We start from the raw sequence: 21451 nt of genomic DNA, 5'->3' as shown, positions 1-21451 counted from the left end.
CAAAATGACAGAACAAACAAATAAAATAAACAAAAATTATTTCAAAAACATACAAAATTACAGAACAAACAAATAAAATAAACAAAAATTATTTCAAAAACATACAAAATTACAGAAAAACACACCAAAAAATAATAAAATACAAAACAAGGCTAGAAAAATATTAGGAAAATATACAAAATACACAAAATGACCCCGCCACAAAAAACATACAAAATTACAACGAAATACACAAAACGACAAGAAAATTATACAAAATAACAACAAAAATACACAACACAAGAGAAAAATAGATAATATATAATAATTCTAAATGTTGAAATGAATGGTATAGTGGCCCTTGGATCACCAGAACACATTTTATTTGGCGGCTTGGAAAACATTTTTATCTTAAATGTTTGTGGTTGTTGTTTTTTGGGTTTTCGTTTTTTTAAAGCACAATCTGATCCGGATGAAAGATGGTGGGGAAACTAACCCGACATAACTGAGTCAAAGATCGGTCAATTAGAAAGTGAAAATAACCAATTATTCCAGACATTTAAGCCTCCAAATTATGACCAATGAGTGAAGTTTTGAGAACCAGGGAAGTGAAAAGAACAAACACCCTCTACCCATACCTGATGAGGCTGGATTCGTTGGACATTACAGGTGAAGTCAAAGTAGAGATGAAACTTGTCAAAATCTTTGCTTTTGTTTTGCTCCGCTTTTGTTTTCGGGGGGGCTTGAGCTGCCTTCTCTTGTTCCTTCTCCTTCAGCGCTGTTTTAGATACCGACGACTGAATGGTGATAGAACTTCTCTCACATCTGAACACAACAGATGAGAGAAATAAGCTACAAACAGCACTCCTACTTTATATAACTAAACTATTATCTAGCAAAGGGGGCGTCTCACAATGTTTTCACGTAGGTGAGGGTCTCTGGGTCTTTGGCGATCATGTCAGCCAAAATATTCTCCACGCCTGTGGCCACTTCCTCCACAGTCGATAGGCCTTTAACACATGAGCACACACCTTTCCAGTATTCACAAATAGCACTGCTGTGCATAGAAAACACAGTTATTTTACATGATAATAACCTCACATCATAAGCCTTATATACATAGTCATTAAAACAAAACATTCTGGGTCATTCCATGTCATTTCAACAAATTTTCAGGACAAATTTTCAGGACATTCGGACTCCAAAAATTCTGACATTTTAATAATTACCAATTGTTCCTTAATACGTCAATAGGCACATTGTACAATTTTAGTTTGAACGGATGAATACTTCTTGAGATATGGCCAATTTAGTGATGGGTGTATGTACGAAGCGTAATGCATTCACTTGAAAAAAAAAAAATAAATCATTTTTTTTCTGAATAATTACATTTTTTGGTTTGTTTTTGTTTTTTGTATTATTTTTGTCTTCTGTTTTTAGTATTTTTTTAATGTTTTTCAAACGTTTTTTTTTTTCTCTCCGGACAATGTGTTTTCTGTTTTTCGTGTTTCCCTGTTCTTCTGACTATTTTTTTTTCTGAGTTTAAAAAATTACTCAGAAAAACAGGAAAATTTTACTCCTAAAAACTGAAAAAAAATTACCTTGAAAAAAATTACTACGGAAAACAAAACAAAAAATAGCCCAAAAACATGAATTATTCAAAAAAAAAAATGATTTTTCTTTTCAAGTGAATGCACTACCCTTCCATAGTTACTGTATGTCAATTTTAGTGTCCTTATTTTTCTTCCATTTTCAGCTTCTAATATCTCAAAAATTACATTTAAATAGAGAACTGAAATTTGGTATATTAATACAGCTCCATCTCCTCTCTCAGAATATGTAAAAAGATCTGCTACACATCCTATGTGGTTAACATGCCAGCCCCTCAAAATTGGAAGAAAACTAAAAAATATTATAAGACAAAGCCAAACTAAAATGGCCTCATGTAAAGGATTTTCAATCAAAATAAAAAAGAAAACAATAAAGTAAAACAGACATCAGATGTTTTCTTACATTCTCACACGCAGTTACGGGCCAATGAAAATAGTTTTTTTTTTTAAGAAAGTAGAGATTGTCACCCAATAACCAATGCATATATGTGACTAATCATTAGTGATGTGAACAGTCTATACATATTTCTGTGACTCTGTTTACCTTCAGTTCCTGGTTTAATCCATGTGCTTAAATCCAGAGTGTGTGGAGAATCCATCAGAGCAGAGGCAGCCTCCTCGAGGCCGAGCGCTTTGGCCCTGCGAGCTTTAGTCAGCTTACTGCCTTTCTTATAAGGAGAATACTGTTTGGGAAAAACCCACAAAGGTTTCACTGAGATTACTATTCTCAAAAAATAAATTAATATGATCAAATGTATGATTCTGACCACGTGATCCAGCTCATCAGCAGATCGACAGCTCCTCAGATCCCATTCAAGCTCATTTGATAAGACCCCGTCCTTATTTAAGGTCTGAATTATGGACTGAGTCTTCTTAGAAAGAGAACTGGAGAAACAGACGGACACAAATGCTTTCACACAATTTTGAAAAACATACGAGACGAGAAACATTTCTGCTCAATTTTGTCTCAAAAACTTGACCCACAGCACCATCTAAAGGTCAATTGAGGAATAACCCCTACCACACATTACAACAGGGGTGTCAAACTCATTTTAGGTCAGGGGCCAAAATACGGAGCAGTTTGATCTCAAGTGGGCCACAGATTTATTGCGGGAAAACAAATTATTTCAACATTATTTTTGCCCGGGTTTGCACTTCTACGTATACATAAAATACAAAATATGTAAGAAACTGAAAATATCAAAGCAATAAGTGATAAATATCAGTCCCAACAGAATGTTTACTCTAAATTTCTTAGATGTTTGACCAATTTCTTTTTAATAAAGGGAAATATTAAGCTATAACTTGAGAATTTTGTATGAATTTTGAGTTTTTCCAACTGTTTCTGATATAAGGAGCGGAAAAACTGTGAGCCCCTGCAAATACTGTTGAGTTTCATTTACACAAAGATTCATGTTTTCGCTGTCATTTTTACTTTATACCTGCAGGTTAAACTGGATGCTCAAAAGGGCCGATTTTGGCCCCCGGGTCATGAGTTTGACAATTGTGTATTTATTACACTGTTTCTGTTTTAAACATGTATTTTCAATCACAATGGACTGACTGGACTTTGTTTGATTTGATATGTGACAGGTGCTCACCATAAACTCTCATAATTCATCTGAACATCTCGGACGGCGTCAGCGTCCATGTGGTTGATCAACTCTTTACGGTATCGCACCATGAACGGCACCGTGTTCTCCTCTCGAAGCAGCTTAATGATGTTCTCACACACCCATCGCTCCACACACGTCTGCATGGACAGAACCTAAAAAGAAAGAGCGCGCGCACACACACACACACACACACTATTACTGAATAAGATTTCACAAGAACAAACAAACCACTGCTGCCATATTAATGATAGTTATTTATGCGTGTTATTAATGCTGATATCTTAAATGAGGTTGTGTTGCAGGAGATATAATCCGTCTCTTATTATCTGTATGGAACAATACAGTTTCCATTTTTCTTCATGACAGTCATTGTTTTATATTTTCATTTGATCTATTCTGTTATCAATTGTGCATAAACCAGCATTTACCAAAGTTTCATCTGATTTTTTCCTGGTTTTAGAAATAAAGTCAGTAGTTCTTACACAAATTAAATGATGATAAACTAGTTTATTAAAGATAAATTACAATGATGTTACATTTTAATTATAAAAAAAATTAGAAGTGTGTTTTTGAGTGAAATTCAGGATTCTTTGGACACAGTGATTGTGTGTGCAACTGATACAGGGTTCATTTTGTGCACTGATTAAATACATACCAATGTTTTGAAGAAATCATATTTTACTTTTACAATTACAAAGGGTTCGGTGAATGCACTGATTTCAGGGTTCACTACCTCCAATAAGGGTTAAGAATCACTAGTTTAGAGATCAAAATAATGTAAAAGAAAGGATGCATTGGAGTACCAGCAACAGGTTTAAAAGGAATGTAATTGTTCTAATGTTGGATGTAGTTTCTTCTTTTTTATTTTATTAAAGCATTTATTTTTTTATTTTTGGGGGGGCAGAAATTATTTTGTAAATATTATTTTAGAAATGTTTTTTTTTCCTGCAAATATTTTAAGAACTTAATACATAAGTTCTTTGCCAAAAAAAAAAGAAAAAAAAAATCACTGGTTTAAGTATTTGCCTCGTAAACTTAGGGAATCTGATTTTATTCCCTGTTGCAGGGGGGAAAAAAAAGAAGTGAGGACTATGAGTTATACAGTATCTCACAAATGTGCACATTTGCTAAACCCTATTTTAGTTATTCAGTATGCAGGCAAACATAAATGGCGCTTTTACATTTTCAGGAAAATCCCACTATGGAATTTTGAGGATGTAATACATCTGTGAGGATGTGAAAAATCCAGAAGAGTCATTCCCAGGATGCACACAGCACTGCATTCCCTACCTGTGTCACATCCCAGTTCATGTTGAGTTCATTCCTCAGACTCTGAGCTTGTGACGCTGATGAAGACGTTGGCCATCCCTGACAGGCGTGGCTGGTCTTCAGTTTCTTTGGACAGGATTCACCAAAAGTGAAATCCTCCTCCACCTCCTCCTCTTTCTTCGGCCTCAGCCCACCCAACGACGGCACCTGATTATCTGTCACGATAAATGATACTCTCTGAAAGAAATAAGATGAATTAAAAATAACATGAGGAAATGAAATAAACGACATGTGTAATACCATATTAAATAACATTGCTGACGAGGGAAAAGATTTTGTGACAATAACAAATAAAACCATGATACCTATAATTTTGTAATATAAGAAGAAACAACTTAAAATGTTTTATCAAGCTGTTTCATCCCCTTTAAAAATATTATTTAAGTCTGTATAAATATATTTTATTGTAATTCATACATACACACCATACAAGAATGACATTTTTGCCACAAGGTTCAACTTTAGGCTTTAAAAAAAAAGCATAAAAACACATTAAAAGGGTATGTGCATTGCCATGAATCTAACGATACAATACAATTCTAGCTTCAAATTTCTCGATACAATATATCCCGATATATATAGATAGGCCCGATACTAAATAGTACGATATACAACATGATATATTGCATTATCAATATTTACAAATTTACAAAACGGTTATATTTACTTGTGAGAACAAGTAAATGGCAACCACCTGTAATAAGTACCAATATCAAAAACAAGTAGTATGTTTATCAAATATTCAAATTACATTTTTCAAAAAAGTTTAACTTTTGCTTCCACGACTGATTCTGCTTCTGTTAAGTTCTTTAAAAGTAACCACATACATCTATAAAAGTGCCCAGTATGCATATGTCAGCGCAATTAAATGTTTTTTTTTTCATTAAAAACATCATTTTTAAAAAAAATACATTTGGACATTTTTTGCATCAATACGATAATCGTGGTAAAATATTGCGATATATCGGCGAATGGTTTTTTTTTTCTTACACCCTTAATAGAAAGGACTTCAAGCATGTGTCAGCCTCACCTCTGCCTTCACTCTGCTTGTCCCGCTCACTTCAGCTTGTGGACATTCAGCTTGTGTTCTTCTTTCACCTCCTTCACTTTGTGATCCACTCACTCCTGCAGCCATCGTTGTGGCCACAGGTGCCTTTTGCTTTCTAACAGCTTGTGTTTTCCGTTCAGCTGCAGGTTTTCTAGGTGCCCTCGGCTTCAGTTGTTTAGGTGCTTTCGATATTTTCGGTTCTTTTGGAGCTTTTGGCTCTTTTGGTTTGGCAGGTCTTTTGCCGGTCGATTTCTTTTCTCCAGCAGAAGTCGCTCTAGCGGTCCTGCTGGTTGCTTTCTGCTTTGGTTGGGATGGGATCCATTCCTCACCGTCGTCCTCGCTGCTGATTGCTGAAAAAGACCTGATGACAGAGTCAGGACAAAGCATAAAGGTCATTAATCACATTACTTTCCATAGCAAATGTATTTTTATAATGCATTTCATACACAAGGCCATTCAATGCGATTTACATGATTATAAAGTGCAACAGAAAAAATGTAACAGTTTATAAATTAATTTTAAAAAAAACATTAAAATCAGCAGTAAAAACATTAAATCAACAATAATATGACTAAGTAATCTGGCCATTCTACATTCCTAAAACCAGAAGTCAGATGTCAACCTGTGACTATATACAAGGTTGTCCAAAAGATGAATGCTTGTGTTATTAATGTCTGCTATGAATGAAACAATGTTAAAAAAAAAAATACTCACAGGTCAGTATCCATAATATCTGTGCTCGGTACAGCAGTTGTCCTCGGTCTTCGCATCATCTGAAAACAAAGATGGTCACTTCAATTGTGGCTCTTTTTTTTTTTTTAGATAATTAATGAAATGATTTTGACCTCACACAAATACAGGTTTATGGATCAATGACGTACATATTATATGTAATATATATTTCATAAATGGGGCATCATCGCGCAAGGTTTGCATGAATTTTATGTTGGAAATAAAAATACTTCATATTATACAGGAGGACAATAATATAACTAAAATAGAGCACAAAATGAGTCTATCACGGCCTATTTTATACACAACACAGAAAGCAACAAATTACACATACATGCACTACAACTTGGTCATTAAATGACAATAAAATGCACTCAAAAAATAATTTGAAGGACAAGATAAAGAAAAAGAGAAGTGAATTATCAAAAGATTTGTAGAAAATGACCACATGCACAATAAAAAAGATGGGTAAATAGTTACAAAATGACAAGAAAACATACCTGCTCAGATGTTAAAGGAAGTGTTAAAGGGCTTAAACACACGTGTAACCATATTAACCCATGTCATGTTTACTCAATAAAGTATAAAATTAAGCACCAATGAGGTTAAAGCCCTCAGTATATAAACAATTATCATTATAAAAGACCACGAGCTAGCTTGGAATAGCCGACTTCAAATTTGCCGCTTTACAATGACGTCTCTAAAGTTGGCAGCACAAACTACAGCAGAAGAAGTCTTATACTATAATATCGATGTTTTACTGTAAAAAGATAGTGTTAAAAATTTGAGCTCATACCTTTATATTGTAACAGATGACGAGAAAATTTGGAATTTTTCTAACAGAACGGGCGAGAAAGTCCACCATTAACTTCCGGCTACAGAAGGAGTTCAACCAATTAGAACGCTCGAAGTCTTAAAGGGCCAGAGCACTGTTTTGTCCCGCATGCTTCCCACTATAAAAGTAACACAACAAGACCATATGTGTTATATATGACACCCATATATTTGGGAGTTTCTTAAACCAAAATTATGAACATGCAAATTCAAACAATATTTCTGAAGCTATCTTCTCAGAATATAGGTGGTGAATCATCCACATGTGAGAAGCATTGAATTAACTAATACTGGGTTTTCGTGATGTCATAGGATACCCTTTAAACCACAAGTGTCAAACTCATGGCCCAGGGGCCAAATCCGGACGTTTGGAATATCCAATTCGGCCTGCATGAGAAAGTAAGTAATGACAGAGAAAACATTCAATTCAATTAAACTTTATTTATACAATATAGCGCAAGTTATAACAAAGTCATCTCAAAGTGCTTCGTCAATCATTGTGTAAATCAAACCCAACAATATTTGCAGGGGCTTCCAGTTTTCCCCGGTGCTTATATCGAATGAATGAAGTCATTCCTAATGTTAAACTGTTGACAAAAAACACAAAATTCTATCAAAACCCTTCAATTTTCCTCAAATTATTACATAACATTTCCCTTAATTAAATAGAAATTGGTCACAAAATCTAGGAAATTCAAAGTGAAGATCATGTTGGGACTGATATCTATCACTCATTGCTTGGATAATGTCAGTTTCTTACATATTTTGTCATTTATGTATATGCAGAAGTGTAAATCATAGGGTACAATAAAGTTGAATTGTTTTCTTATTCTTATCATTATTATTACTATTACTATTATTTTCACAAAAAATTAGCATTTTCCTGTCTCTCTCTGCCTGGCATCAGATGATGAAATAGTATAACAGCAAATCAGAAACTCAGCAAACTTTGCCCTCTGGCTTCATTCAGTCTGGGAATAAAATATGATGGGTGCACTGTGCACACTACGTACAGATTGTGGGAGCGGTTTCCTTGTCCAAAGGTTCCTTTCGTTGAAGGTCATACAAGTCCACTCTCTGTTGTTAAACAGCACTGCTCAACTAAGCACGCATCGAAGCTGCATTGTTGTTGGTTGTTTGAATATTTCTTAATCATTGTTCAAACACTGTCTAGACTGGCTCTTGTGTGGTTTTTAGTTTATAATTCAGTGTAAATATGTCTGACTCTAGGATTTCAAATGAGTTTCTTATTGGATCTCCCACTCAGGATGAAGAAGCAGCAGCAGAAGCCCAGGAGTAAGTCACTCACTGTGTGTGTGTGTGTGTGTGTCTGTTGCATTTTATGACCATCCTTATTTTAATTAAGATAAATTCAGTGAATCTTAACATTTCAATGGAAATGTATATTCTTTTTTTATGGAAGAGGATTAGGGCGACTGCAGAAAAAGAAGAAGAAAAAAAACTCCAAGGTCCAATATTTTTTTTTTTATTGTTATTATTTTGTTTATTATTCTGAGTTTAAAATCAGAGTTTTGAGGGGAAAAAAAGACAAAATTATGAGTTTAAAGTCCGAATTCTGGGGAAAACAGTCAGAATTCTGAAATTAAAGTCAGAATTATGAGGGAAAAAGTCAGAATTCTGAGTTTAAAGTCCAAAATCTCAGGGAAAAAGTCAGAATTCTGAGTTTAAAGTCCAAAATCTCGGGGAAAAAGTCAGAATTCTGAGTTTAAAGTCCAAAATCTCAGGGAAAAAGTCAGAATTCTGAGAAAAAAAAGTCTGACTTCTGCCTTTTTTTCATAACATTAATAATGAAAAACATTTGACCTTTGGTTTGTTTTGCTTTTTTTATTGGCCCTAATCCTCTTCCTGAGGTAAAGGTTGAGTTATTTTTTGCTTGGCTTTGGCTTCAAAGTTTACAGAAAGTTGGCATGATTTAAAAATAAAGTGAGTGAGTCAGCATGGTTATACAGTAAAGACAATAAAGACAGTGAGAATAGGAAGGAACTAGAGCTGCTTGGGTTATTGTAAGGTCAAATAAAACTTGTGTTTGTCAGAGCAGAACTTACAACTTGTGGATATTAGTTCATTTGTTAAAATAATGTTTGGAAGTTTTGAAAAGAGCCCCACTGATGTAAAGTTCAGTTGAAAATGAATATATACTGTATGGAAGAAAGTCTCAATATTCATGTCAGTATCAAGAATAATGAACAATCACAGCTTTAATATAGGAAAGAACACATTTTTATCATTCTGTGTATTTTTGCCATACATTTTTGTTGTTGTTTTTTGTTAAATTTTCTGGTATTTCTGTGTATATTTGTAGTGGTTTCATGTGTTTTTGGAGCTATTTTTTGTATTTTTGTTGTCTTTATGGCATTTTTCTTTTTTTTTTGCCTTATTTTGAATAATTTTGCTGTGGTTTGTTTTAGTGGCCTTGGCTTTGCCTTTGTATTCACCTTTTTTTTTTTTATCCCTTCATGTTCTTCACTATCAATGCCTTCTAGTCCAAGTAACTGAATCCTGCTTTTGAGACTTTTTTTTTCCTATTTCCATCTATTTTTGTGCTTTTTCCAGGTCAAACCTCTCCTGCCGGGCCTGTAAAATCACCGGTTTGACCCTTTTGGCTTGTCTGCTGATTTTGGGTCAGGTAGTCACTGCCTACTTCCTCCTTAACCAGAGGAATGACATCACAGCTCTGCAGGAACAGAGCGACAAAATAAGGAGGGAGATGACCATCATCAAAGCAGGTAAAAGTTCTGCTTGTGCAAATAATAACACAATACCTTTCAACTTATTCCTAAAAATAAGAGTAAATGTGGCTGTTGGGGCTGAAGGAAAACTGCTTTAAAATGTTGCAGTTGGACAAATAAAGAGAAAACATTAAGTTTTTACATCATAAATGTAGTTTTATCTGCTGTAAACTAAATAACTTAATTCCACGAAGGCTTTATATGTTTAAGACATATTGTTTCCTGTAGTTTCAGTGCCCATACAGTTGGAAATGCCGGAGGATGAACTGAACACCTTGACAGATGTCATCTCTAAGGTGAGAGAAAAACAAAAACAAAATATGTGACTTTTAATTTGGAAAAAAAGGTACAAAAATTTATAACACAATGATTTTGTGTCACAAGTTTTTTTTTTTTTTTTTTTTTTTTTTTAAACGAGGTTGTGACTCATGTTTAATAATATTTTTGATCGTTTTAAAATGCAGATACGGCAGAATAGTGTGTGTTACATTATTCTAATTAATGACATGGGAGGTAAATTTGCGAAAGCCACATTTTCAATTTAAATTCACCCAATAACAATAACAATAACAATAATAAGTGACTTGAGTACTTTCAGCAGCAGTTTTCCAATTAATTTGGTTGAAGTTGAATGTAGAAAAAAAAATCTTTTTTTATTATATATATATAAAATATAATAAACTTTGAATGTTTTTATCAATCCATTTACTCGTCACATGTTTTTTTCTCCCTAATTTCTTCTGTCAAGTTTTTCCAAAATAAACAAGGACATGACTCATGTTTAATAATATCATTGAGCGTTTTTAAAATGCAGATATGGTAGAATAGTGTGTTACATTATTTTAATTAATGACGTAAATTTGCTAAAGCGATATTTTCAATTTAAGTTCCCCAAATAATAAATAATAAATAATAACAATAATAACAATAACAATAACAATAAAAATAATAATAATAATATGAAGCAAAGTTTTCCAATGAATTTGGTTGGAGTTTTTCTTTTTTAATTATATATATATATTAAAATATATTCAACTGTAAATGTTCTGATCAACCCACTTAGGCATGTCACATATATATTTTTTCCAAATGTTTTTTTTCTGATTGTGTTGCAGGTGGTCTCTGCTGAAGTCCCAGATCAACGTACGTTTTGCAAAGGCTTTATTTTATTTTAAAGCTTAAATACACTGATTATCATAATTAACTCTATATCTGAAAAGTGTATTTTCTGTCTTGCTGACAGGTAATTCCTCTCAGACTGAGTGCCAGCTGGAGGCTGCTGGTTCTAAACCGGTGCAGGTGCCAGGTTTCCACCCAGCCTGTGATGAGCTGGGCCTCTACCAGGTCCACCAGTGCTACGCTGGTCAATGCTGGTGTGTAAAAGCAGCCAATGGGGAAGTGATCCCTGGGTCAGTGAGGAAAGGACAGGCCAGTTGCAGTCCTGATGGTGAAAGCGTTAACTCATTTTAAAGATACCAATAGAAAATATAGAAAGAATGAAGAATACACTGTATATTGTACATGTTCTGTTTCTTGTTACTGTGTTTTTATGAATGAATGAAATGTAAAAATTGCAAAGATAAATAATGCCACCAGAGAATGCACTAAACATAATAATTATGTAATGCTTACACTTCATATATATTTGTATGACTTTAAATCTGTCTGAACAGTATATTTACATTATCTTAATAAAAACTGTGAATGACCTTTTCTTTGATTTTTTTAGGTAACGAACACCAAAATGTCTAATGTCGTTAACAAAGACATACAGTATGCGTCAGTTTTAAAAGATGTGCTGCATAAACTGACCCCCATGTGGGGTCAAAAACTACTGATTTAGATAACTTTTTTTTAATATTATTATTCTTGATGAATAATAATGAAAAAAGAGAAAACAAGAAATGGGGAAAATGAACCAATGAACAGTGATGATATACAGTAGATCAGTTTGTTTTGTTTTTTAAATGAAACTTTGAAGAAAAAAGTATTTCTACTTTTTAATAAAAAAAAAAAAAAATGCAATTAACAATCTGTGTAAGTGTTTTTTTACAGGAATCACATGAACAACAGCAAAAAAAATCTGTTATGATTTTTTATATTTATTTTGAGGGCAGAAGATGATGGCTGGATGTTATTTTTAATTTTTTAATAAAAATTATAATCAACAATATGTAGTCATTGTTATCAAAGTGTCTTGAATACAAATATAGAACAAAATATTAAATATAAGAACTACAATTGAACTTTATTCTGTTAAATACTGTTTTGTGTTCTATCCTTTTTTTTAATTAATATTTACATACTATATAAATATATTATTATTATCATTTTGAATTTTGTTCCGTGTTGTAAAACAATAAGAATGTTAGTTTTCAAAAAATGTTTCTTAGACCAATTAGGTAAATTGAATATTTTCTCTCAGTGGTTGAAGAACGCACAGCGGGAATTTTCACACTTTCAAGTTGATTGTTTATTTAAATTTTTTTAGAGATGAAACACATGAGGACAATAGTGGCAGTGAAATAAAGCACCACCAATGGTCCACACAGTAAACCAATGATCCCAGAAAGCAAAAAACAAACCTCAGATTCAAAGAAAATACATTTGAAAGAACACAAAACGCAAACAAGTTGACTGTTGATAGGCACATGAAGCGTCAGGATTCCAGTTCATTCTGTTGCACATTGTACACTTTAAATATTTCAATATATTTCCTCAGTTATGGCTTTAGCACAAAATCAGCCCCATTTAACGTACACTGCGTCTATAATAGTGCAACAATGTGGATTGCCTGGTGCATTTGCAGTTACTTTTTTTTAGATTTTCTAATGTCCGGGTTATAATTTAACATACAATATAATTTACAGATATATGCAAATATAATTTATGGTCAGAATATATCTATATCTAAAATAGAAAAAACTATTTTGGTGCACACAGCTCAACACAAAATTAAAAGACATTTTATGATCTCACACCATCATCATCATCATCATCATCATCATCATCATCATCACATGGTTTGCTGCAAAATAATGTAACAGTCTTGCATTTTATACCATATAAGTGCAAAAAACTCTGTCCAGCATAAAATGGTTATTGCACACACAGCATGAGATGATGTATCAAGTCCAGAGGAGGCACTATCATTATTATTATTATCTTTTTAACACCAACACTTCCCTGTATTTAAAAGGTCCCGCACTCTTTAGCTTTGATGTTGATTTTCAGGAATTATATACAGATGTTTTCTTTATTCTAAATCAGTCTCTGAGTCTTTGTGAAGTCTCAAATCCTCCGTGAGTAAAGGGTGTGTACGACTTCGCACCACAAACTTTACAATGACATCTGGAAAAAAAAAACTAACATTTTAACAGCTTGAATTAATAGAAATGAAATGGTTAAAGCTACGGTACGTAAAACACCATTTTGACCACTAGAGGACAAACTCATTTCAGAAACACAGGCTGTGTTCGAAATGGCACACTCCCTACTACACACTACAAAGTCAATGAGTATATACTGTCTACTGTATACTGTAAGTATGATTAGGATGCAGTTTCCCAAGATGCATTTAAAAAGACAAAATCTTGAATATCTGAATATCTCTGTTGATTCTCCATATTTGAAAGTTCTGAAAATATTTGAAGTGAGAAATGACCAAGTAGAATATCAACATGTGGTCATTTGATCCATAACACACCTACACATTACATTCCGATATTTCTGAGATTTTCGGAGACGTTCCATTGTGCTACTGACTAAACTTTTGGTAAACTTGAAAACAAGAGTCCTATTTACAAAAGTGTTAAAAACTAATGGATGACAAAAGGAGATGCTTTTATTTTGAAAAGGGGATGTTTGATTTTTAGCTTAAAGTCGGTCCCAGGCTGACTTTACATTCTGCTCGTAATGCATCATGGGTCGGTTGAATATGAGTAGTGTGCTCACTCTGCATACTTAAAAAAGTCCCGATATTGTATATGCCTGGGTATTTCTTTTCATACTACCTAATAGGGCTGAACGATTAATTGAATTTGCGATATCGCAATATAAGACGCAATTTTCTAATCGCAAAGGCTGCATTTTTTTCTTCTTCTTTGTCCTGTCTTGTACTGTCCTGTTAAGTTCAGAGAGTGTTTAAGAAGTGCAGTCCACATGTTTCCATGTTTCATGAAACGTGAAGTTAGTTAGATATGTCAAAGAGGTAAAACCACTTGCAATTGGCTTTAAAATGTATATTTTATATTTATTTAAAGTTTAAATAAATCTGAAATTGTTTATTATGAACCAAATTGATTGATTGCTTGTGTTCATTGAAAAATACATGACAAGGGGCCCTTGAAAAAAATAATCGCATATTTAATCGCAATCGCAATATTGAGGGAAGAAAAATCGCAATTAACATTATTTTCCAAAATCGTTCAGCCCTACTATCTAATGTAAAACTTAGTCTGAATAGTATGTTAGTATGACATTTCGAACTCTGCCAAACTGTGCAAAAATGTATGAAAAATATCAGCTACTACCTACAACAAAGATTCAAAATTAGAGTCTTAACTGCAATCAATGACCTAGTACTGGAGACTAATAAATCAAAAATAATTATTTTTTTGCATAAATTTACCAACGAGTTGAAGTGAAAATATTGCAGACATTGTGAAAGCAAATCGACCATTTACCAACTTTTGTTCCTTTCTGCCATCTTCATCGTCCTTGTCTCATTTCCGTCCTTCTTTCAGGGTACGCATGTAGTCTTTGACTTTGTTTTCAATGTTGGGAACGTCATAATTTTGTGCGGCGTATATTCCCGTGCACGTTCCCACCACAACACCCAGCAATGCTGATGAGCGTAGCCTGGCCACAACGTATCCAGCCAGGAATCCCTTCAGGAAAGGAGAAGCCAGCAGACTGCCCCCCTAAAGAGGAGAGGGGAGGAGACATTTATTCAAGGGACTTGTTTGTCTGTGATCTGTGATAACCACATTTATTTCTTTATCTGAATAATATCCAGTTTATTATTATTATTATTATTATTATTATTCACTACATAGTATATAGTCATCTTAAAGATGTGAATCCTTGTTTTCATCAGAAAGAAAATGGGTTAAAAGTGACCCAGAATGGTGGAAAAGTTTGTGAAATAGGATTTTAAAAACCACAGAAATGTATTAAAAGTTGCAAATTAGACTGGGCAAAAAATGGACAGAAAAAGTGGTGAAAAAGGTTCAAAGTGTCAATATTGGCTTAAAAGTCACAGAAATTTGGGGTAATGTCATTTAAAAAGTAGGAACAATTAGTTTAAACTGGCAAATATTGTGAATGTGGTTAAATTGGCCAAAAGAAGCATGGAATATGGTGAAAAGAGGTTAAAAGTGACAATAATGGGTCAACATATGTAACATTAGGTGTGAAAAGTGGTGGAAATGGTTTATAAGTGATGAAAATGTCTTGAAAGTGGAAAAAATGTACAGAAAAGGCATTGAAATTTGATGAAGTGGCAGAAAAGAGACAAATGTAGCAAAAATGCATTAAAAGGAGCAAAAATATGGCAAAAAAGGTAATGAAAATAGGTTAAAATATGGCAAGTTTGGTGTAGTTTGAGAAAAAGGATAAAAATACGCAAAAATTAGCTCAAATTGTTACAAAAAATATTCTGAGTTTCTTGAAGGCATCTGGCGACCCCCCCCCCCCGCAGTGTCTCACGACCCCAAGGTTGAGAACCCCTGCATTAGCTAACATATGTTATTGCTTTCAATAGTTGACTATCAGAGCCATTATTAATGATACTGTGGAGAGTCTGCATGTACACAGTGATGTCTGAGCCTTACTGGAGGAACCCCAGCTTGAATCTCATCTTCCATCCGTCTCTGGATGTCCTCCAGCTGGTCCTTCAGCTCCACTAGGTCCATTAGAGAGTTCCGAGGGTCCTAAAGAGCAAAAACATGGAGCCGTTTATCGAAGAACAAATAGGAAATTTTAGAGCCACAATGTTTAAATAAGTAGTTAAAAATATTCATCAGAGGAAAAAATGCAATAAATAATAAAAAATTTGAAAATGTAAGAGTATTGTTATTTTGGGAATGCTCCTATTGGGTTTCCTAAGTTCTTATTGGTTATCTGGATGAGAGAAGAAACTGTTTCAATGAGTATCATCTGTATTTTATCATAACATGATAAAACAATACTGGAAATGCTAACTTTTCCATATAACCCCCGACGGCCAGTGTAAGGAAATGTGTTTACTTTTGTAAAATGAACATGTAGACATTAGACAAAGATAAAAGCATTTTTTAAAGATCATATGAGTTGCTTTTTAACGACTTATTGATAGTGTCATGAAAGTAGACGTGGGGTATTAGTTAAAGGCTGAGTAATGGCTATTATTGTTGACAATCTCTGCATGACAAAAATGTATAATTTTGGTATGATTCCTACCAGATAGCTAGCACGCCATTATACAAAACCAAAGTCATATCAAACTGATTTCTCGAACTTAACAATGAGTGCAATGGACTCCAAAAAATCACAACATTTTTTTATTTTTTTATTTTTTTTTTAATGCAGTGAGTTTTTTATTGTCTATATTAATATAGACTAAAATGGTTTCAGCACTTAACAATAGACATTTGGGGTATTGAGTCCGTCCAAAAAGCAAACGTGTGAAAAGATACAAGGTGTGCCCTTAATAAGACGGTATTAGAGTTAAATATTGAATTAAAAGTAGAAATGAAAAGTTAGAGGGATTTAATATACTTGTACCACCGCTTTTTGGCATGGCTTTGCTATCCCTGAAACACTTCAAGATAATAGACGTCCATGTAGTCAATGATTGTCATTACCTTAATATACTGTTTAAAAAAGACACAACTGTCCAGCTATTATTAGCTCGTTTAGCTGTTGCTATGAGTTGAACCACACCGAAAAAACGTCGAAGACATCAATAAAGACTCATTAAGTCCCGAGTCTGGTGTTTAATCTTCACAACAATCTACAGCCCAGTAGTAAATGTAAATGTAAACGTGTGTGAAATACAGACAGTAGTGTTTCACACCGACCTTGTCGCCAGCCATTGTTGTTACTTTCTTCTTCTCCTACTTCTTCTTCTCTGAGGAAACTAGTGACAGTCGGTAACCAGTCACCAGCTCACAGGCTCATTACCGCCACCTGCCGGACTCTTGTGATATCGCTCAGACTGAAAAACACATTTCTCAAAATGTCCCCTAAAAAAATCAACATTGTTGAGTTAAAAATAGATAATATTAAATCCATTGACATACTAACAATGCCACAAATGAGGAGTTATCACATGCATATTTCAGTAGGTTTAAACTTGTGGAGGAAATAAATAAAATAAATAAAAGCAAGGTGTTTATTTCTGTTTTTCAGATTCAATGGAAATTTGTCTCAGAGACAAAAACTCACTTGATTGAGAACACTTTTTAGGAGCCAAATATGAAGTAATTCAATCTTATGTGTAGATTTTAGGCGGGAAAACAAGCAATTTTAACATTAATGTCCCCCAAGTTTTCACTTTACACGACGTATAAATGATACATAAAGTATGTAAGGTGTCGACAATATCCAGGCAATAAGTGACAGATATGATATCAGTCCCTGCAGGACTTTTTCTTTTGAATTTAATTGATTTTGTGACCAATTTTTCTTTAATTTGGGGAAATTATGTGAAATAATTTCAGGACAATTGAGTTTTGAGATTTTAAATGACTGCACTCATTTGATAAAAGCATGATAAAATTGTGATCCCAAAATATTGTAGAGTTTAATTGGATTTGTTAAGTTATTACAACTGAATTATTTGTTATTTAGACAGTAATTTATGTTTTTTTTTTACTTTTTTTACTTTTTAACTTTCTCCTGCAGGTTCAATTGGATGGTCTAATGGGGCCAGATTTGGCCCCCAGGCCTTGAGTTTGACACTTGTATTTCAGGGGATAAAATAATGTATCAATTGAATATATAGAAGTTATGAAGACTTGAACGCTGCAAAAGGTAAAAATCCTATTATAATTTAAAAGCATCCTCTTTGCCTCAATGTAGAGGATTACGTCCTGAAGACCTGATTAATTGAAGATCTTTAATCTTCACACTCAAGAGAGAAATGTCCATTAACCTTTCTTTTCATTTGGGTCATCTCCAGACGGTTGTGACATCAGCAGCTGTATTTAACAAAGCGTTTAGGTGCAGAATAAAACACTCTCTCCTATTTCTACATGAGACTGGGGTGGTTAAATTATTCACTGCAGTAACAATGGAGGTAAGGTGCTTCTTTTTGTATTGTGTTTTTTTAATCTTTGGGAATGATGATTTAAGCTGGATATAATTGATTCTGACTATCACATGTTGAGCTGATAAATCTCTGAGGACCTCTGTAAGGGAAAGGTCATCAACGTGTGGTGCAATCATTAGTGCTTTTCTTTGGGGAAATGAACATATACAGTGTGTACCATAAAACATCAGCTGGAAGATTTATGTACGAATGGTCAGCTTGAGATGGGATGTTGGATAATCAGGTGATGTAATGCTAAGATGCAGGACAGGAGGGGTTGTTAACTAATCAAGAAACAATGATAAATAACACTGACTTTTATGCATTTATCATTTATTATTTATCAAGAACACCTACATTGTTATGTTTAAAACATGAACAGGGTTAATTGTCCCTCCCCAAACAGGATGTTGTTAGGTTAGGTTTGAACCAGGAGGTAAAATTGTTTTGTTGTGCACCAAATGCACAATAATGTCAGGTTGTCAATGTCAGGTTTATTTATATAGCACATTACAAAACAGCTACAAGTGCCCAAAGTGCTGTACAGCAAACATTATAAAATACAATGTAAAAACAGTCACAAAATAGACAGCATAATGTATTATTAATAATAATAATAATAGTCAGTATAATAACCAAGCACTCAGGTAAATAATGCACACATCCTTCAAGTGTTATGCCTGATTTGTAGAATGACTATCATTTTATGTTTTTAACAGTGGGGAGATTTACCACTGGCTTTCTGTTAGTTTGCAGGTCCATCTATTCATGTAATCCCTTTGGTATCATTAATAATTCCATTCTATTAAATATTGTATATACTGTATGTTTTTTCGTTTATTTTCCTGTTTTCCGTTTCCCGTAGATGGCAAACAATGTTTCACTATTACCTGCATTTTAAAATTAGTTTTTTATGCAGGTGATTAGTGTAATCTAGTTTTTGGATATTTGATTTTATATGAAACATGAGGTTACTTGTTCCCTGTTACGTTAAAAATGTGTTATTTGTCAGGATTGTTTGGGGGGCAACGGTCAGAGATGGGGCTTTTATTCTGTCCGAGGGATACAAAATAAATAAATAATATTAAAATAAAATTCAGGTAATTCTGCAGTAATATGCAGTATTGAGGACTAAATAAAAAGTCTTCTTCTGCAGGCTTTGGCCAGATATTGACATTTATTTGAGTATAAAAATATTGTGGGTGTTGGACTGTGATTGTCTGTGTGTTTGCCATGCAACATGACGATAATGTGCCATAAAGTGCTCCACTGATCAATCAGGTTTACTGCTTTAATGAAGCAACATCTTCCCTCCATCCTCAAAGGAAATTAATCTGATCCTCACCTCATAATGGCAGTTTTATGATTTATTGTTTAATATAGTTACATACGCTTGCTCTAAATCTTAAGTGTGTAATTTCACATTCACATTTTCAATGACTGAGAAACGTTGGGGCATTAACTGTGTAGCTTGTAAATGTGTACTTTTATCTACCCTCTGAGAAGTCTTGTTGAACAGCTGAGCTCCTAAACTCCTGTTTGAAAGTAAAGCCTTTGTTTCTTATATAAGGTTCATGGAGTTTGAATCCAATAAGAATTGACACAATATTCATATTTGATCATATTTTCCTTAAAAGTGAGTCGTAAAGTTTATTTATTACAAAGTTGACTAACCAACTATAACAGCTGATCAGCTGTTCACTGTGAGCTCTGAGATTATACATTATGATCCTGATAACTTTAATGGAAATTACCAAAAAAAGGCGCCCCCTAATCGAATTGTGTGAGGCATAATTGTAATCTACGTTGAATTACCTTTGAAACGAAAGAATCACACAACTATGTTCCCATAAATTTGGAAATGACTGGAAATAGGGTGTGGGCCCCCGGGCCTCATTTTTTAAAAAAGGGCCCTGATCGTGTCATCATATTTATTTATAGAGTATTCATACCAAACTGCATTCCAGTCTAACTCGAACTAACCGAGGAGTAGTCATTTGAAAAATGACACGTACTGGGTAATGGTCCCCATTTGACTCGCAAATAAATGAGAAATTGACTTACTTTTTTTTCTTTTGGGGCTTATTGGGGGCCCCCTGGGCCCCAAATCAAAAATCAGACTCTGAGCGTTGATGCGTACACATCCATAGATTATACCTACCAGATTTCAGCCCGATCTGTTCATGAATAACAGAGGAATAGCGATTTTAACTAGTGTACACAATAACAAGCAGAACAAGGACAACAACAAAGTGAGTGGCGTTTTGAGTCCAGTAGCCCGGCCTAAAAAACACGAGGGGCCACCTGTCAAAAAAAGGAACAGCCTACAGTAATTAGGTATGTTAAAATAAAATAGCTAACTTTAAACTCATCCCCAAACACATGACAACAAACTACAGTTGTTGATCATTTTGACAATTAAAAAAAGAAAAATCTTCAATCGTCAGTATTTCAGTCTTAAAGGTCCCATGTCATGCTATTTTTCACCCAATCTCCATTTGTTCTAAGAACCACAAGTATTTGTTGTTTATTTTCCCAAACTTGCCTGTTTTTCAGAGTTTTAGCCTCTGAAAAGTCACTTTCTGAGCAACTCTACACAAACAGGCTGATTTGCGGCCTACTTATGCATATTCATGAGTGGGCGTGTCTATAGACGGGACACTGACTTCCTCCTCCCCGCACAGTGACGTAGGGCCAGAGGACAGCCCGCCCTCATCACACCCATGACGTAGCTGAGCTCATGCTGCTTTATAAACACGAGACAGAGCGTGGGGGCGGGGCTTTCGCCGGTACATACATAGACTGTAGAAAATACATACATAGCACTGCACGAAGGATGCTGAAATGCTCACCTTTGTGGGCGTGTCTGTTTCCATGTCAATCACGGCAGAGAGCTTCCTGAAGGCGCTGCTCCAGCTTAGTGCCGTGTCAAATTCGTCATCAAAGTGGGAACGCGTACTATATACTACAATGTACTCAATGAGTACATACTGTCTACTATGTAATATTAGTATGATTAGAATGATGATCCTTTCCACTGAAGTATACAACCAAGTTCCCAAACGATAGTGACAAAAACCTGAAGCACACTGATGCTAAATATATCTGTTGATTCTCCATCTTTGAAAGTTCTGAAAGCATTTTAACTGAGAAAGTGACCAAGTAGAACACGTATCATCCTCAAGGCCCGGGGCCATAATTCAGTTTTTGTTGAAAATCTTCCCAAATTAAGTAAAAATTGGTCAAAAAACAAAATACAT

At 34.2% G+C, this 21451-nt stretch overlaps 3 protein-coding genes across 4 annotated transcripts in view; 1 reads left to right on the top strand and 2 right to left on the bottom strand.

Moving 5' to 3' along the window:
• The window catches only part of srbd1 (S1 RNA binding domain 1), a 62140-nt gene extending 54944 nt beyond the window's left edge, over positions 1 to 7196 (bottom strand). The window contains exons 1-9 of the mRNA XM_028469417.1: positions 7111 to 7196; positions 6297 to 6355; positions 5565 to 5943; positions 4496 to 4711; positions 3191 to 3357; positions 2357 to 2474; positions 2134 to 2272; positions 893 to 989; positions 618 to 804 (exon numbers count right to left, since the gene is read on the bottom strand). Coding sequence (XP_028325218.1) covers positions 618 to 804; positions 893 to 989; positions 2134 to 2272; positions 2357 to 2474; positions 3191 to 3357; positions 4496 to 4711; positions 5565 to 5943; positions 6297 to 6355; positions 7111 to 7179 — 1431 coding nt within the window. The 5' untranslated portion in view covers positions 7180 to 7196. The remainder of the gene's footprint in view (positions 1 to 617; positions 805 to 892; positions 990 to 2133; positions 2273 to 2356; positions 2475 to 3190; positions 3358 to 4495; positions 4712 to 5564; positions 5944 to 6296; positions 6356 to 7110) is intronic.
• Positions 7197 to 8206: 1010 nt separating this feature from the next.
• Positions 8207 to 11943, top strand: LOC114477159 (thyroglobulin-like). The gene is made up of 5 exons (XM_028469285.1): positions 8207 to 8444; positions 9723 to 9895; positions 10127 to 10194; positions 11014 to 11041; positions 11142 to 11943. Exons 1-5 carry the CDS (start codon positions 8365 to 8367, stop codon positions 11366 to 11368), a joined length of 576 nt encoding a protein of 191 aa, XP_028325086.1. The 5' UTR covers positions 8207 to 8364; the 3' UTR covers positions 11369 to 11943.
• A 404-nt stretch (positions 11944 to 12347) lies between these two features.
• Positions 12348 to 17024, bottom strand: LOC114476935 (SLC35A4 upstream open reading frame protein-like). Of its 2 annotated transcripts, none has more exons than XM_028468950.1 (4): positions 16960 to 17024; positions 15733 to 15831; positions 14584 to 14820; positions 12348 to 13249 (listed from the first exon to the last, which is right to left on the bottom strand). In XM_028468950.1, the coding sequence occupies exons 1-3, from the start codon at positions 16972 to 16974 to the stop codon at positions 14623 to 14625; spliced, it is 312 nt and encodes a 103-aa protein (XP_028324751.1). In that variant the 5' UTR covers positions 16975 to 17024; the 3' UTR covers positions 12348 to 13249; positions 14584 to 14622. The 2 variants fall into 2 exon arrangements, with proteins under 2 accessions (XP_028324751.1, XP_028324752.1); XM_028468951.1 differs by having other exon boundaries at positions 14588 to 14820.
• Positions 17025 to 21451: the final 4427 nt, after the last annotated feature.

This window comes from Gouania willdenowi, chromosome 15, assembly GCF_900634775.1.
Source record: "Gouania willdenowi chromosome 15, fGouWil2.1, whole genome shotgun sequence".
In the NCBI taxonomy this organism is placed as follows: Eukaryota; Metazoa; Chordata; class Actinopteri; order Blenniiformes; family Gobiesocidae; genus Gouania; species Gouania willdenowi.
The sequence above is the reverse complement of the archived record's forward strand: the minus strand, read 5'-3'. Positions and strand labels throughout refer to the sequence as shown.